At 34.9% G+C, this 17,310-nt stretch overlaps 1 protein-coding gene across 2 annotated transcripts; it reads left to right on the top strand.

Annotated features, from left to right (window-relative positions):
- Positions 1-443: 443 nt before the first annotated feature.
- Positions 444-16,208, top strand: sgl (UDP-glucose 6-dehydrogenase sgl). 2 transcript variants are annotated; one of them, XR_016317934.1, is made up of 3 exons: positions 444-2,075; positions 14,535-14,886; positions 15,013-16,208. XR_016317934.1 is itself a non-coding variant. In XM_089712886.1 (2 exons), the coding sequence occupies exon 1, from the start codon at positions 634-636 to the stop codon at positions 2,071-2,073; it is 1,440 nt and encodes a 479-aa protein (XP_089569012.1). In that variant the 5' UTR covers positions 444-633; the 3' UTR covers positions 2,074-2,075; positions 14,535-16,208. The 2 variants fall into 2 exon arrangements, 1 of the variants encoding a protein (XP_089569012.1); XM_089712886.1 differs by having other exon boundaries at positions 14,535-16,208.
- The last annotated feature ends 1,102 nt before the right edge of the window (positions 16,209-17,310 follow it).

Here is a 17,310-nt window from a genome sequence, read left to right as displayed (position 1 = left end):
AGTTACAACATAAACTTATAAAAAAGCGCTTGATAAAACCTTCAAATAGGGTTAGAACATAAATATTTATCAATTTGCTGAAAATCACTTACCGATGGAAAGATATTTTTTCATTGTTTTCATCCAAAACTCCCATTCGACTAGTAATAGCCGGTAGCTAAACATACAATAGTGATTTTAGCACACTGACAAATAAAAAGAAACACTATACACTTTACATTTTCTAAATATTTCGTTAAAAACACTTGACGCACTGAGCCCACCAGCTGGTTGGAAAACAAACTGACTGCCGGCGCGCTACGTTTGAAGACAGTGCGGATACTCTATCGCTATCTCAATCTGACTTATGCTGTTATTGACTAAGAGTAAGTAGATTAGAAAATATGTATTTTGTTCTGTCTCAATATAAGAACTCTATAGGTTTATTCCTCTGAGGACTCCACAGTGAAGGCTCGGTTGTGGGGTGAGGTGTTATTTCCCAATTGCATTTAAAATGAACTTATAGCAGACACTGCCCGTTATTTGCCGCGAGCGATCGAACAAATAATTTAACAGTACATTAAGTTTAATTACGACCGTCGGCCGTGTTTACTATTAGTTGTAATTCATCGCTACGAGTTGATAGTCGATAAAATGGTGATCCAAAAAATATGCTGTCTCGGTGCTGGCTACGTTGGAGGTCCTACGTGTAGTGTGATCGCGTTGAAATGTCCCAACATCACTGTAACTGTATGTGACAAGAGCGTGGAGAGAATAAATCAATGGAATTCAGATAAATTGCCGATTTACGAACCGGGTTTGGATGAAGTCGTGAATCAATGTAGGGGCAAAAATCTATTCTTCTCCACGGACATCGCTAAAGGTATTCGAGAAGCTGACTTAATATTTATTTCTGTGAACACGCCGACTAAAACAATAGGCAACGGAAAAGGCAGGGCTGCCGATTTGAAGTACATAGAAGGAGCTGCGCGAATGATTGCCGATTTGGCGACAAGCAATAAAATCGTAGTCGAAAAGAGCACCGTGCCCGTAAAAGCTGCGGAAATTATTATGAAAATCCTTCGCGCTAATACTAAACCTGGTGTAGAGTATCAAATTCTGTCGAACCCTGAGTTTTTAGCTGAAGGAACGGCTATAGTTGATCTTGTGGAAGCGGAACGTGTTTTGATTGGTGGTGAGGATACCCCTGAAGGTCAGAAGGCAGTCCAGGAACTGTGTTGGGTGTACGAACACTGGATACCAGCTAAAAACATCTTAACCACAAACACATGGAGTTCAGAGCTGTCTAAGCTTGCAGCAAATGCATTTTTGGCTCAAAGAATTTCAAGTATCAATTCTCTGTCTGCTGTATGTGAAGCCACAGGAGCTGACGTCTCAGAGGTAGCTAGAGCAGTGGGCCGTGACTCAAGAATAGGTCCAAAATTCTTAGAAGCGTCCATCGGTTTTGGGGGCAGTTGCTTCCAGAAAGACATTCTTAACCTTATATATTTATCCGAATGCTTGAACCTACCAGAGGTAGCAGCATATTGGCAGCAAGTCGTCAACTTAAATGACTACCAGAAAACCCGCTTCACCAGAAAAGTAATTGAATCACTCTTTAACACTGTATCAGATAAGAAGATTGCCATTCTTGGTTTCTCGTTCAAGAAAAACACGGGAGACACTCGGGAGTCGCCAGCTATATACGTTTCAAGTACACTCCTAGATGAGGGAGCGAAACTGCACATCTATGACCCTAAAGTTGAAATGGACCAGATATATTACGAATTAACACACCCTCAAGTGACAAATGAGCCAGAACTAGTTCGGAAGAACATAGAAATCCACGATTCTGCATATTCGGCAGTGACGGGGGCGCACGCGTTAGTACTATGTACTGAATGGGACGAGTTTAAAGAACTTGACTTCAGAAGGATCTACAACGCAATGATGAAGCCAGCGTATATATTTGATGGACGTAAAATCTTGGATCATGAAGCCTTGTTGAACATTGGCTTCCACGTGCAGACGATTGGCAAGAAATTATCGAGGACAGGCAGTATTCGTGCACAGGGGAGCCAGACTTTGCCTTAAGTGTGAGTATATTTTCCTTATTTTATTTATTAAAAAATAATATTTAGCCTTTTTTATGAAAAAAAATTGAATCAATTTACAAAGAATAGGATGGCAATAAGAATTTAATTTAAATCATAAATGGTGATCTGGTTTTAGAAGATTTTTTTGTATGTACATATTACATAATAATATGATAATACATACACAATAATTTAACAAACATAATCTATACTTATATTTTAAAGCTGAAAAGTTTGTTTGTTTGAACATGCTTATCTCGGGAACTACTGGTTCGATTTGAAAAATTCTTTCGTTGTTAGATAGCCCATTTATCGAGGAAGGCTATAGGCTATTTAACATCATGCTAAGACCAACAAGATCGGAGCAATACAGGTGAAACCGAGGGGCACAGCTAGTGTATGATATTAGTTAAATAGAGAGTTTTACCAACAAATAAAACTTACCTATTATTTTTTCTTCAATATCCGGAATCCATCTTGAGTCAAGCACCCCCTCTTTGTGCCTTGAGTCAGCGTTTCCCCTACCTCTCCGCTGGTGGCGCCCTCTATCGTACGGTTTTGGTACTACTTACAAGGCGCCTGAGCACCGGGTGAAGTCTCGTCATTATGGCACTCATGATGCACCAGGTAGACATTACCTGGATTCCGGATATTGAAGAAAAAATAATAGGTAAGTTTTATTTGTTGGTAAAACTCTCTATTATTTGTTTCGTATCAATATCCGGAATCCATCTTGAGTGATTTGTTTGTTATCACCTGGTGCGCAAGCTATGTCTTATGCACATAGCTTGTAATAGACGCTATAATGTGTATGTAATAAAAATAATAAACATTGAATGTTTAATAAACTATTTATTCTTACTAATCAACATACAATGTGAATATTCAATCTTTAATTTTATGTACTTAACATCATTAATTCTAAACAGGATCAAAATAATTAGACAATGATACCGATTCATTACAATTAGACCTATTATATTCAATCAATTCTTTTTGGTAATAATTCTGGAAAGTATGTATTGCCTTCCAATTACCTGTTTCAAGAATTTTGTCTATTGAAAAATTTTCTACCCAATTTAAGGAGGCTACAGCAGATCTTACAGATCCTGGAGAAGCCTCTATACCAGCCTCTTTCAAAAGGGATTTTATCCAGCCGCCAATAACAGTTCTAGATGCAGGCTTAGATTCACCTCTAGCTGTGATAAAAAGATGATTAATGTTATTTCGACGCTGTACTGTTATTTTCAATAACTGTCTTATCCAAAAAATTAAGTTTAAGTTCTTAATAGGGTGTTCTCTAAGCCTCCACCCAGACTGCCTACGATTAATACTATCAGTCTTAGAACCAAAAGCTGGCCAGAATACAATTGAATTATTTTCATCCACAAAACTGTCGCTGTCAATACGAAGTAAAGTAAGGTCATGAACTCTACGACCAGAGGCTAATAATAATAAAGTAGATGTAAGTCTAGAAACCTGATAAATATTATTTTCATCTATACTATGTGAAGAAATATAATCTAGCAACTTTTTTGGATTCCAAATAGGCGGTTTTACAGGTTTATTTCGAGCAACAGATATAGCTTTGAGCATGTGCTTTATGAAAAAATTTGATGACATGTCAATATTAGTAGAAACACTAGTAAATGTTGAAATAACTGATTTGTGTACTAATATAGTTCTATATGCAAGTCCAACATCGCAATGTAAATGTGCCAGGTATCGCGCCACCTGATCGGCACTCGGACATTTAAAATTAATAAAATTTGACTCACACCATTTCTTCCATCTAACCCATGCTGATTTGTAAGTGTTCAATGTTGAGCTTCGCCAACTGGACATTAAAAGTTCTTGTTCCTGATTCGTCCAACCTGCTAATATTTCTTGCCACCCGACATCAACCAGGCTTCCAATTGCAGGTCTTGTACTTGTGGCGGGTGCATACCCGTTGTCGTGTCGATTAACACCTGTGCTAGATCTGGAATGAGATAAGGATGATCCAGCGCTCTCCGCTGTACATCTGCCCGCCAAAACGCTTTGTGCCATTTGGGGGCAATCAGAATGTACCTCCCCGTAGCCTCGTTCAGGTGATGTAGGACTGTCGGGATGAGATTTGGCGGGGGAAACAACCACCCTAGACTGTAATTCCACTGGTGACAAAAGGCGTTGTGATGCTGCGCCATGGGGTCTTGCAAGTCCACTGTCACATAGTTTGGGATCACATGAGCTGAGGTTGAGGCAAAGAGATCTATTACTGGAGTTCCCCACCTTCGAAATATCTTCATCGTGGCCGGTGGTAGCAGATGCCATTCGGGACAAGGTTTCTGACGAGACAGAGCGTCCACTTCGGCGTTGTACCTGCCCGGAAAGTATTGCGCTTGGAGATGAATGTTGAGCCCGTCCAAAATCGCCAGAAGCTGTCGAGTTAAATTTAGAAGCTTTTTTGATTTTGTCCCACCTTCCTTGTTTATGTATGCCACGACTGTTCGATTGTCCGTTTGCAGAAGAATATGAGCATCTGCTAACTGGCTCTGTTCCTGCAAAATCGATGCATATACCGCGAACATCTCCTTTTGATTGGCGTGCCACGCTAATTGGCGCACTGTCCAGTGACCGAATATGTTTTTGCCTCCTAGACAAGCCCCCCAACCGATATCCGAGGCATCCGTCGTTAAAAGATGAGTTATTGCAGGTAGATGAATGGGCGAGCTCGTCCCGATTGCGTCCTTCCACCATACCAGGTCCTCTATCACTCTTTTCGGGATTTGAACCTTGCGATAGGGATGGTTCATTGGTAGCTGTCGACTGTAACATTGCAGTGAACGACAGTGAAGTCGTCCCCTTGGAACGACGAATGCGGCGAAGTTGAGTCTCCCCATTAAGGATTGATATTGCTTTAGGGACCAACTGCCTGTTTCGATCTGTTTTTGAAGTGCTTTGCGTAGCGTTAGGCACTTCGGCACCGACAGGGACTTTGCGTTGAGCGTTGTGTCCCAGGTAATGCCGAGAAACTCGAGGCATTGGGTCGGTACCAACACAGATTTTTCGAAATTTATGTTCAAGCCCAATAGCGACATGATTTTGATTGTTTGAGCTATGTCGTCTGCCAGCTGATGCATGGACTGATTCGCTAGAAGATAATCGTCCAAATAGACTACGCACCTGATGCCTTTGCTCCTGAGAAACTCTGCCACCCAATTGGTCAACGTGGCAAACGTTCTTGGTGCCGAGGAGAGACCGAAGGGCAGGCACGTCATCTGCAGCAATTGGTGCCGACTTGGATCTTGGTGATAATTGAGTCTTAAGAACCTGCGATGGCGTTGACAGATAGGCACTTGAAAGTAAGCTTGGCTCAAATCCAGTTTCACCATCCAATCGGAATCCTGCAAAAAGGCTGGCACGCGAAAATGGCTGAATAATTGAAATGGCTTTGTTTTGATGAAGAAATTTAACCGCTTCAAATTGAAAATTGGACGGTGGCTTCCGTCGGGTTTCGGTATCAAAAAGAAAGTCGAAAGGTAACTTGGAGTTGTCTCTGCTAGTTCTAATATTCCCGATTTCAACATGTCTTTTATTTGTAAGGTCATGTCTGGAGACGTCTGTGTTCGATATTTTTCCATTATAAGCGAATTTGGAAATATCAGCGGCGGTTTTTGGATAAAGGGAATACATACTCCACTTAGTAGTTTGCAAATTTGTTTTGGTGCACCGAAATTGCTCCAGACACTTTGAAATTGTTTGAGACAGCCGCCGTAAAATAATTGATAGTCATTCGCGATTTTTATTTTTAAACGAAGGCCGCGATCCTTTTTCTTTTTGTTTATAACTACCTGATTTGTTTCTATTTGCGTATTTTTGTTGCCTAGATGTGCGTTTACCCTTTTTAGAAGATGACGAGTTGTGTCGAAAAAAATGTTCATTCGATTGTGAGCTTGTTGACGGTTTAGATTGATTGTGCTGATTACGAATGAAATTATCCTTTATGTGAGGCCCTGATCGAGGTAATGCTATTAATTTCTCGGCCCCCCCAATTTTTTGGAGATAGTTTTGCACTGACTCGTCATTAAATAACGTAGACGCACTTGGAGGTATTTTAAATAAAACGTCGCGGTGAAATTCCTCCGGAATTTGTTTAAGCAACGACTCGCGGCGTAAAGTAATACAGTCTGCCCGTCTTCCACAAACTATTTGTAATAATTCGTCAGTAACTTTATTGTATGCCGATTCTTTAGAAAATAACGATTCTATCTTATTAAACAATGAGTTTGGCGTTAACGACTCTTTTTCTTGACTAGCCCAATCTACTAATGATTGCAACGTTTTTTGTAATTCATCTTTTTGGCAAAGTATAGCATTAGTTAAGGCTGCAAATGACCGCTCGATTAAATAAGAACGAGGGTCCTCCCGAAGCATACCCGATTCATACCGTTTTAAAGAATCGTTAACACTCAATTCCACAAAACCGGGTGTTGTCAAATACTTCTTTTGTACATCAACAAAACGAATAGCGTACCAATCATCGCGGTTAAATCGTTGTAAATTGTGCAATTTGTTTAGATAAATTTCACTCGATTGCGAATAAATCGGATCTTTGACGGTAGTTTTTAATTCGGATAAATTCAATTGAGATGTAGATGCGCCTTCCGTACTTAGGGTAGGTGGGCGTAAATTTAAATCGCTATTTGAATGAAACACATTTTCAACGTTCTGATTTACAGTAGGAAGACCGTTGGCAAACGCGGCATTTTTGGTAATTAAATCCGTTAGATATGCAACTTGGTACGATAGCATGTTTAAGTGTTCAAAACTCACGGTTTGTTCTTCTTTACCCGCCTTTTTAAACCTTTTTCGGTGCACACGTGTATCCTGCAAATCACTGTCACTGCTCGAAGAGACGCTTTCACAATCCGAAGTCGGTGGAGAAGACTGGCGACGCTTCCCAGAACCCGATTCTTTATTAACCGGTTCCTCATTGTGCTCGTAGTCCTGATTCTCCATAATTATCAAAAACGGAGAGGTTGCACTTTACACTTGATAGTTTTAAATTTTAATTTTAAACGTTTAAACAAAAAAAAAAAACTAATTAAATTAAAACGTAAAGTACACTTCTAGCTGACTTGTGCACGGCACAAAGAACGACGCTATAATGACGAGACTTCACCCGGTGCTCAGGCGCCTTGTAAGTAGTACCAAAACCGTACGATAGAGGGCGCCACCAGCGGAGAGGTAGGGGAAACGCTGACTCAAGGCACAAAGAGGGGGTGCTTGACTCAAGATGGATTCCGGATATTGATACGAAACAAATAATAGTAAAATAAAACAGACTATCTTCATAGGATTTTAGTAAACAAACTAAAAAAATTTATAGCCATACTTGTGTTAAAATATTATCTTACTAGCGGTCCGCCCCGGCTTCGCCCGTGGTGCATATTTCGCAATAAAAGGTAGCCTATGTTCTTTCTCAGGGTCTAAAGATTGTTTGTGCCAAATTTCATCAAAATCGGTTGAGAGGTTTAAGCGGGAAACCATAACAGACAGACAGAGCTACTTTCGCATTTATAATATTAGTAGGGATTAAACCTGTATTCACAAAGATACAATCCTCAATTTTTCTCTTATTTTTAGTCAAGTTTTAACTACATTCTTAAAGTCTACTAGATGTAAGATAAAAATAGGTTCACCATTTATCAAAACCTGTTTCCATGAAATAAACAGGTGAAATAATAAAAAATAATGCATAACTATTTTATAATTAAAGAGTATTTACTGCAATTTCACAGTAGATCTAAATAACTATGATAAGGTTTTGAATTTCATAGCAATAATGCAATTATACTTATCGGAGACCATTGCAAATTAATATTTATGAAGAAAATTGTATACAATTTGTTTTGTATTGTAATATTTTGCAAATTTTATGGTTTGTTATAGGCATTTCAGTGGCTTTTTTCCACCAAAGGATGTACGTCTCAATTATCCATACTAATATTATAAATGCGAAAGTAACTCTGTCTGTCTGTCTGTTACTCAATCACGCCTAAACTACTGAACCAATTTGCATGAAATTTGGTATGGAGATATTTTGATACCCGAGAAAGGACATAGGCTACTTTTTATCCCGGGAAAATGACGCAATCCCGGAAATCCCACGGGAACGGGAACTATGCGGGTTTTTCTTTGAAAACACGGGAGAAGCCGCGGGCGGAAAGCTAGTTTCAAATATACCTATTTCCTTATGAGTAGGGTATATTATACCCTATGTAAAAATATCTATACTATTATTATAAAGCTTAAGAGTTTGTTTGTTTGTTTGAACGTGCTAATCTAAGGAACTATTGGTCCGATTCTAAAAATTTTTTGGTGTTAGATAGTCCATTTATTAAGGAAGGCAGGCTATATTATATCACCAACGCCAAGACCAACAGCAGCGGAGCAATGCGGGTAAAACCGCGGGGCGCAGCTAGTTTATAAAATAAAACGAAAGGAAATATCTTTGTAAAACATGATGCATCAGATATTTATTTGTGAGTAATACATTATGATTACAGGATATATCTATATAATGAAATGTAAATATTTTTATAATAATTCAATACACGTTACTGCGTTGACTGGCAAGATGTAGTCTTATTTTAAATACTCAGAATTTTGTATTCTACTTTGCATGTTATAAGCGTCCTTGTCTATGTTAGTTAGATAGACAGAGATGCACGAAAGTTACTAATCAAGAGGTCCGCCATCTAAATTTTGTTCACGTTCAATTTTTTAATTTTTATTAAAAAAAAAATTATTTACTTTGGCGGGAATTTTTGCCCGTGTCGTAACTAGACTTCTATAAGGAGCTCTTTTGAATAGTAGATTTTTTATTTAAAAAAAAATGATCTGCAATTTTTTATATAAAAACTGTTCTACACTACTGTAAATATCACAATGGGTATTTCTATTTTAAATTCATTGAAACAAGGAAATATGGATTTCCCAGTAAATATGAAACTGATAAACTGATACGTTGTTGTCTTTGCTTACGTATTAAACTTTCATCGTACTATTTTTATTACTCGACTGCGGCAAATTTAGGGTTGTGTTTTATCTATGTTTATGTATTTCTTTCGCCCGCGGGTTGTTCATAGTGAAAAATAAGTGGCGGAGTTTTGGCGCCAAAATGTGAAAAAAGTTTAAAACTTTTTTGGGTTTTATTTTTTGTTTCGTAATAATTTTAAAGGAAAAAATAATAAAAAGGATTCGAAACGAAGAATTAAATAGGCCATATTCGGATCAGAAAGTTAAAATATAAAAATAGCGGTACGGTAAGTAAATTAATTACTTATTTCGGAAAAAAATAATACTTAATTTTAATTAAACTTACAATATATAAATAATTTATCAGTTAGTTTTGTGCACGTAGTATGAAATAAGGAATTAAAAATTGGAGGCGCGTTTTGAAACAATTTATTTTTTATTTTTTTATTTATTCTAAAAACTATTTTCTAGAGACTGCCAACTTCTTCGCGTACCTAGTTACCTAGGTAGTTTATTACGTAATTTATGGCATTAACAATGTGATGAAAATGCAAGTGAATAGTCAGTAAATATTTATGTTTTTGTCAGAGTTTCACTGTTATTAACGTTACATAATGTAACAGTTATTTCTTATTTCATGATTTTACTTTCATGTTTCGTTTGCATTTATTTATCACGGGATGATGTGGGCGAAATAGATGAAAAAAAATAAAAATACATTTTCAACCGTCTTGTAACTTCGAACATTGGACTTGAACGGATTTTGATAATTTTTTAATTAGTTTTTGTTCTGTAGCGAATAGGTACTTTTCATTTTTTATTTGAAAACTAGTGCCTCCTATTTAAAGATTTAGTTCCGACAATTTGAAGTCGGTTTTGTTATTTGATAAATAATTACAAGTGTGAGTTTTTAGATATTTACTTTAAACTTTTTAGAGTTTTAGAATTACTAATATTTTTTCATTCACTAAACACTTTTTCGTTCCACTACACGCATCGCGATGAAACATACATTCGACAAATCCGCATTGTGATACGGAATCAACGATGTGTGTAGAAAACACATTATACATACATGCAATTACTAATAATTTTAACATCCGGAAGTACATGCAGAAGTTTAAACTCATGTTCAATTTTGGGTATTTGTTAATTCTAGTTTTAACTATTCATGTTTTTCTTTTGAGTTACAATTAATATTTAAACTAGGGAAAACGCGTTATAATGAAAAATAAATTGTATTCAGTAGTTATTCGGAAATTACTTACAATGCAAATTTCTTGCTGGTAAAGTAATTCAAAATTTACTTAATCAATATTTCAGACACCCATACAAAATGTCACTAGAAACAGTTCAAAAAGCATAGGTTCTAACAAGAACAATGATTACCTGTATTATCCCTGGATAGCTCACTAGAAAAATGCATCCAGTAAATAATTGGTCGAAATATTTAAGTTAAAATATAATCTACAAACAAAAAATCGTTTTTCATTAATTTCGGACAGAAGCTACAAGTATTTTTTTGTGTTTGTTCATGCATCATTATTTCTCAGAAACACATGTGGCGCTGCAATGTGTTAACAGAAAAAATATACGAAGGAAGTGAGGGTGCTGTCGGATGTTAGACTAGTTTTATTTTGTGTGCGGAGCACATGTGTCAGAAGTGAAACTACTTAGGCAAAATTCAAAGATACCAAAATCGTCGCCTTTCTCCATGACACGACCTTGAAATATTACTCTCACCACGCCACATCTTAATATCTTAAATCTTAATCTTAATACTATAATAAAGGCGAAAGTTTGTAAGTATGGATGTATGGATGTTTGTTACTCTTTCACGTAAAAACTACTGAACCGATTACAATGAAATTTAGCACACATATAGAGGGTAACTTGGATTAACACATAGGATAGGTTTTATCCCGGAAATCCCACGGGAACGGGAACTATGCGGGTTTTCCTTTGAAAAAGCGGGTGAAGCCGCGGGCGGAAATCTAGTAAAGTATAATTTGTCGGTTTGTTTGTAAGTCTGTCGTAAAGCAAAAGGGAAAATTGAAATAGAAAATGAAAATATGCGTTATGATAAAAATTACCTTGGAGGAATAAAGATTATTTTTTTTGCAACATAAGCAAAAAAATAAAAATAAAAAGTTAAAATAGAGCGTGTGAGAATTTTTGCAAGCGAGCAAAGTCGCAGGCGGAAATATGGGTTTTGAAATTATTACATGAACTCAAATGTTAACTAATTTTATGTCTTCTAAACCTCACCATAACAACGTTATTATTTTTATTCCAAAATTTATCTTTACCTAGATGTCTTTCCTTTATTTTTAATCTTAACATTATCTACTATTTTGCAATTACCTACCTACCTCTTTGAAAACCAAAAACTACCTCTTTATTCTGTAGTGTTTTTTTTTTGTTTATTTTGACATGACATGAAAAACGCATCAATTAGATGTGTGCGAGCCAAGAGCCAATATGCAAACAGCCTTGACATATATTATGCTTATTGTCTCTGCTATCAATCTAATATTTATGGCCATGTCAAACGTGCAGCGTTTTTAACGGCTCGTTTGCATAATCTGTACGATACGGCACTAAACTAGCGTAGTAGCTAAACTTTAACAATTATAAGCTAAGAAAAATAATACGTTGAGTTTGTCCCACATTTACTGTATCAGTAGTTTCCCTACCATTTATAATAGCTAGTTTCACTACTTCTAGATTTGCTCTGTCTAACTTAACTTTAAATTAAAATTCCACGATATAAAATATGTAATTTATGACACTATAATATGTATAGCAAAAATATTTGCTTATGGCTGGCATTACGCGATATCGTGAGACTGAATTCAGAATCTGACTTCAGGTAGTGTACTTCACACATATCTTAAAAGATCTGCATCAGACAGTTACAAAACCCTTCTGCTCTTCTTCTCTTCTCAGTAAATAAATGAAATAAAACTTAATTATTTTGATTATATGTGATAGATAAACTATAGGATTTAAGATCGTAAATAAACGCCGCGTTCGAACCGCCGCTCGTTTGTCGCGACGTAAGGTCACGTATTTTTATAAAAAAAGGAAAAATGAAGGTTCATCGATCGCCTTGAGTGCTCGTGATCACTCGATGTATCGGTTACGCCATTTGCAATTAATATATTACGGAAATAAATTGATGATATTAATTAATTTACTAATAAAACTTCCGTTATTTTAATGCTTACTTCTTATTCTCAAAAAAAAATAGGTAGATTAGATTTTTTGTTTTTGCAGTGAAGCTTCTTTAGGCGCGTTGAGAGTAAAATTTCAAGGTCGCGTTATGGAAATACCGTCACGTCATGGGGTATTAGGCGATGATTTTAGTATCTTTGGATCTTGCCAAAAAAGTTTCACTTCTGACGCGTGTGCCTGCCCGGCACGCTGTTTTTTTTTTTAAAGAAATAAGGATTTGTTTTAACAAAGGACCAAGTGAAGATTCAAGATATCAAAATTTCACTTAAACAATTTTTTAAGCCTTATAAAGTTATAAATTTATAATCATTGCGCCTATTATTTATTTATGAAAAAATATTTATTTTAATTTTCATAACAATAAAATATATGCCGTCAAATTGATTTTAGTACTTCTCTTTTTTGAAGTCGGTTGCAACCAGATAAAGATGATACACAAATGTTTAGGTATTTCCATAATCTTATCAATTTTTTTATGAATCTTTTTTTATCATAAATCAAATTCTTGGAAGATTATAAATACGCGTATTCTGTACGTTATACCGGATATGTCAGATATCAAATAACATCAAAATCAGTCCAGCTGTTCTGATTATAAATACCATCCATACTTTTGAAAATATATAACGCGGTTTTACTCCGCTCCTATTGGTGTTAGCGTGATGATATACTAACAGCCTTCCTCGATAAATGAGCTATCTAATACTGAAATATTTTTTCAAATCGGACCCGTACTTCCTGAGTTTAGCATATCCAAGCAAACAAATAAACTCTGCAGCTTTATAATATAACTAGCAGTCCGCCCCGGCTTCGCCCGTGGTACATATTTACGTTTTCTCTACGTAAGAACCATCATCGTACTTCAAGGAATATAATAAAAAAAGAATTATCGTAATCGGTTCAGCCGTTCTCGAGTTATGCGCTTACCAACACATTTTGCGATTCATTTTTATATATAAGATTATTAGGTTTTAGACAAAGTGGGCGAAGCCGCGGGCGGAAAGCTCGTATGTAATAAACCTTTAAAAAAATCATTCAACAATTTGCGGGTTAGGTACGAACATGTCACATTTGGACCCCAAACTAGGACAGCCTGTATTCTGGGCTCCACCTTCCTTAATGACACAATAATAACAGAACTGTAGCATAATATTAAGACCGGCTACTCACGTACCTGCACCAGGGGCAATATTAGAATTGGACCCTTAATTGGCTCCTTAATTGTGATGTGTATAGGCAAGCAGGGGCAATTTAGAGAACAACTGAAATCGGTCCGACCGCCGACCAATCGAGATTGTTCCGATATCGCCCCTGCAGGTACGTGAGTAGCCGGCATTACTAAATATTTTTTAAATCTATACTTATATTATAAAGCGTTTGTTTGTTTGAACGCGCTAATCTCGGGAACAACTGGTCCGATTTGAAAAATTCTTTCGGTGTTAGATAGCCCATTTATCGAGGAAGGCTATAGGCTATATATCCTCACGCTAAGACCAACAGGAGCGGAGCAATGCGGGTGAAACCGCGAAGCGCAGCTAGTGAATTATATAAAGCAAAATTCCAATCTGTAAAAGTTAGAGGAAACAACGTCCATTATCTGGCAAAGATAAAACGCGAAAATAGTGTATTTTATCGCACACCATAAAACACTAAATAACCAAATCGGATATTGGAAATAAAGATATAATTTATAATATTTTCACATTTATTTGATATTTCGTTTTAAATGCGTGTTTGGAAATCGTAAAATTATGTCAAGATCGTTATCTCAAAACTATGGTATGTTTCCTGTACTGATAAAGAGTAAACATGTATTTTAATTAATATGCTGTGTTTTAGTGACGTTAAAATGTAATTACTCGAACGCATAGCTATACTTAATCCTACTATAATATTACTAGCTGTGCCCCGCGGTTTTACCCGCAGTGCTCCGCTCCTGTTGGTCTTAGCATAATGAAATAATATAGTCTATAGCCTTCCTCGATAAATGGGCTATCTATCACTGAAATAATTTTTCAAATCAGACCAGTAGTTCCTGAGATTAGCACGTTCAAACAAACAAACTCTTCGGCTTTATAATATTAGTATTGTATGGATAAATGCGAAATATTATATTTAATTAATTATCTTATCCCAGGTAAATGTATATTATAGACCAAATTATATAAAATTATATATAAATATTTAATTTTGTTTCAGGAAATTATGATCTACTCGGTGACTACAGAAGAAGTGAACCATTATTGATGTAGTTAAGTAAAATTCGACAATACAATTTAGCTTTGAACATACACGACCCGGTTGCCTGTTAAAATTATCTAACTTTAATGTTGCCAGTTTCAAAAAGTGTGTTGATGAGAAATGCTTAATTTCTAAAAATTTTTTTCTACTGAGTTTTAATAATTATTAATTAATGAATATAATCTTAATCTTAATATATATAAATCTCGTGTCACAATGGACTCCTAAACCACTTAACTGATTATAATAAAATTCGCACACCATGTGCAGTTCGATCCAACTTGAGAGATAGGATAGTTTAAACATGTAGGTACCACGGGCGAAGCCGGGGCAGACCACTAGTATATGTATATAAATCTCGTGTCACAATGGACTCCTAAACCACTTAAACGATTATAATAAAATTCGCACACCATGTGCAGTTCTATACATGTAGATACCACGGGCGAAACCGGGGCGGACCGCTAGTTAAATATTATTTTTAGAGATTTGTGTCATTTCATTATCACACTTTTTATTAAGTAACATAAATATTTGAACAAAATCTTGTTGAATCAAGTATTATTAGAAAGAAACTATACATATATTATTAATTATTATATAGGATTATTTTTTTAAGTTTCGTCGTCGTCGTTTCTTTTCAATGTTTACATACCTACCTAATTTAAATTGGTATTCCTAGAAAATTATTTTTGCATTTGGTTTATTCCTAAGTCCTATTTTTTAGTATATTAAGTTTCGCGCTTGACCGGTCTTTGCTTTGATGTACTTAGAATAACTTAAAACTGAAATGAACTTCATTACTTTTACTTGATCAGAGTTTTATTTTTTTTTTACATTTTAGGCATATTTTTTATAGATGGCAACTAAAAACAAAGACTGGTCGACTCAACTCGCTTATTTTTACTCAAATATATACACAAATCATATTTTAGGTAATTTTAAGTTACTCTCCTAAGTATTATTATTATGTGCATTTTAATTTGTTACAATGCTGAAAAAATTTAAAAAAAGTCGTGATCTTGGTTTGTTTTTCTTTTCGTATTGAAAATTATTACAAGAAATATTATTTTTTCATGTGTAAGTGTAAAAAGCCATCTGTATTTAATGTGGTACTCTGAAAATACAAATGAAACTAGTTCTTTATTTGAAAAAAAAAAATTTCGAGATTATTTGCCCATTAATATTTTTTGCGTTGTAGCATATTGGTACTAGGTATATTGTTACCTACCTATATTAGTTCTATATTTTATTTAAATTTAATTGTCGTTAATAAAGAATTATAAATCGAATATATTTTTAATCTATGATTTTTCGTGCTAATCAACAATATTTACGTTTCGTATTGCCATATTTAAAAATGAATACAAAATTTTTTCTGTATAAAATGTTTCATAAAAAAATAGATTTAATATATGGCAACTTTTGTCTACTAGTACAATTTTCTTTACGAATTTACATTTGATTTTGTATAATTCAATAAAATATGTATTTTTTTTTAACTACCCTTATTTCAATGTATTTGACTAAATAGATAATTGTAATTAGAGAAATTAATTAATAGTCGAAAAGGACAAATATTTTTTGTATTATTTCCAGTGTATTTTATTATAAATAAATGTATACTTATACAATACTTGATTTTTTTATTTTACACGAGCCCCTAAATAATAAAAAACACAATAAAAAATGTGTGCGTGTACTAGTGTACACACGTAAGAAGTGTAACTTCATTATGACCTTATTTTTCAAAAAATAATTTACTAAGTATATGCAACTTTACAGAAATACGTCAATCACGCGTGGTAGGTACACAAGATGGCGCGTAACGGAAAAGTGTCACGCGTAACGAAAAAATGTTACACTAAATTTTTTTGCAACCCCGATAAAGAAGTTTCACTTCAAGCAATATTTATGATGCTGAGAACACAAAAATTAAAAAAAAAATTGTTTGAACAGAAGTTACCTTACATTGAAATAAACTGGTTTTTCTAAGGCCAAATTTATTACAATGACTTACGTAAATCTATTGTTAATTTAAAAATAAAACAAAAACGATGTTTGAATACATCACGCTATTAATTTATTCATATTGGTATCTTTTAAATGAAACTAAACACTTGTACACTGTAGGCGACAGCAAGGTAACCAAATTGAGTAAAAATGTACAAGCAGCAGCCTTATTGATTTGAAGCAAACTCACACGACTGTCCATCCATCGGTATAGAAAAAAAAATATGTAAAAAGTAGACACAGCATAAGTGTGCATACTATAATATTTATAAAATTTCTAAGTACATACCTATATCGAAATCTATCAATAATATGATAATATTAAGAGTTTGTGTTTTACGCGCTAATCTCAGGAACTAGCGGGCCGATTTGAAAAAAAAATATCTAAATAAACTTCATATGATATTATGACACTAAAAGCACAGACTAATAATAATATACTACGTATACAACTAAAAGATATTATTTATTATCGTTTTAACTCAAGATCCAATCTTGATATAACTTTGCAATGAGGCGTGCAAAAATTTATTTTCGTAAAGTAGGCCTAAATAGATCAAGACAATTTTGAAGATTTTCCTTCGGAAATATTAAAATGAAGATAATAATTTTATCTTAAGATTATTCGTGGAATATTATTAAGCTGTAGAGTCTATTTGATTGATTATATTTTAATGCTTACTTAGACGTACGAGTTCGTGGTGAAAAATATTTTGTGTTG

The sequence above is a fragment of the Colias philodice genome, chromosome 29, assembly GCF_061535455.1.
Source record: "Colias philodice isolate Cphi_HAF_F1 chromosome 29, ilColPhil1 Martin Lab GWU primary, whole genome shotgun sequence".
Classification (NCBI taxonomy): Eukaryota; Metazoa; Arthropoda; class Insecta; order Lepidoptera; family Pieridae; genus Colias; species Colias philodice.
This window is presented reverse-complemented; position numbering and strand designations above follow the sequence as displayed.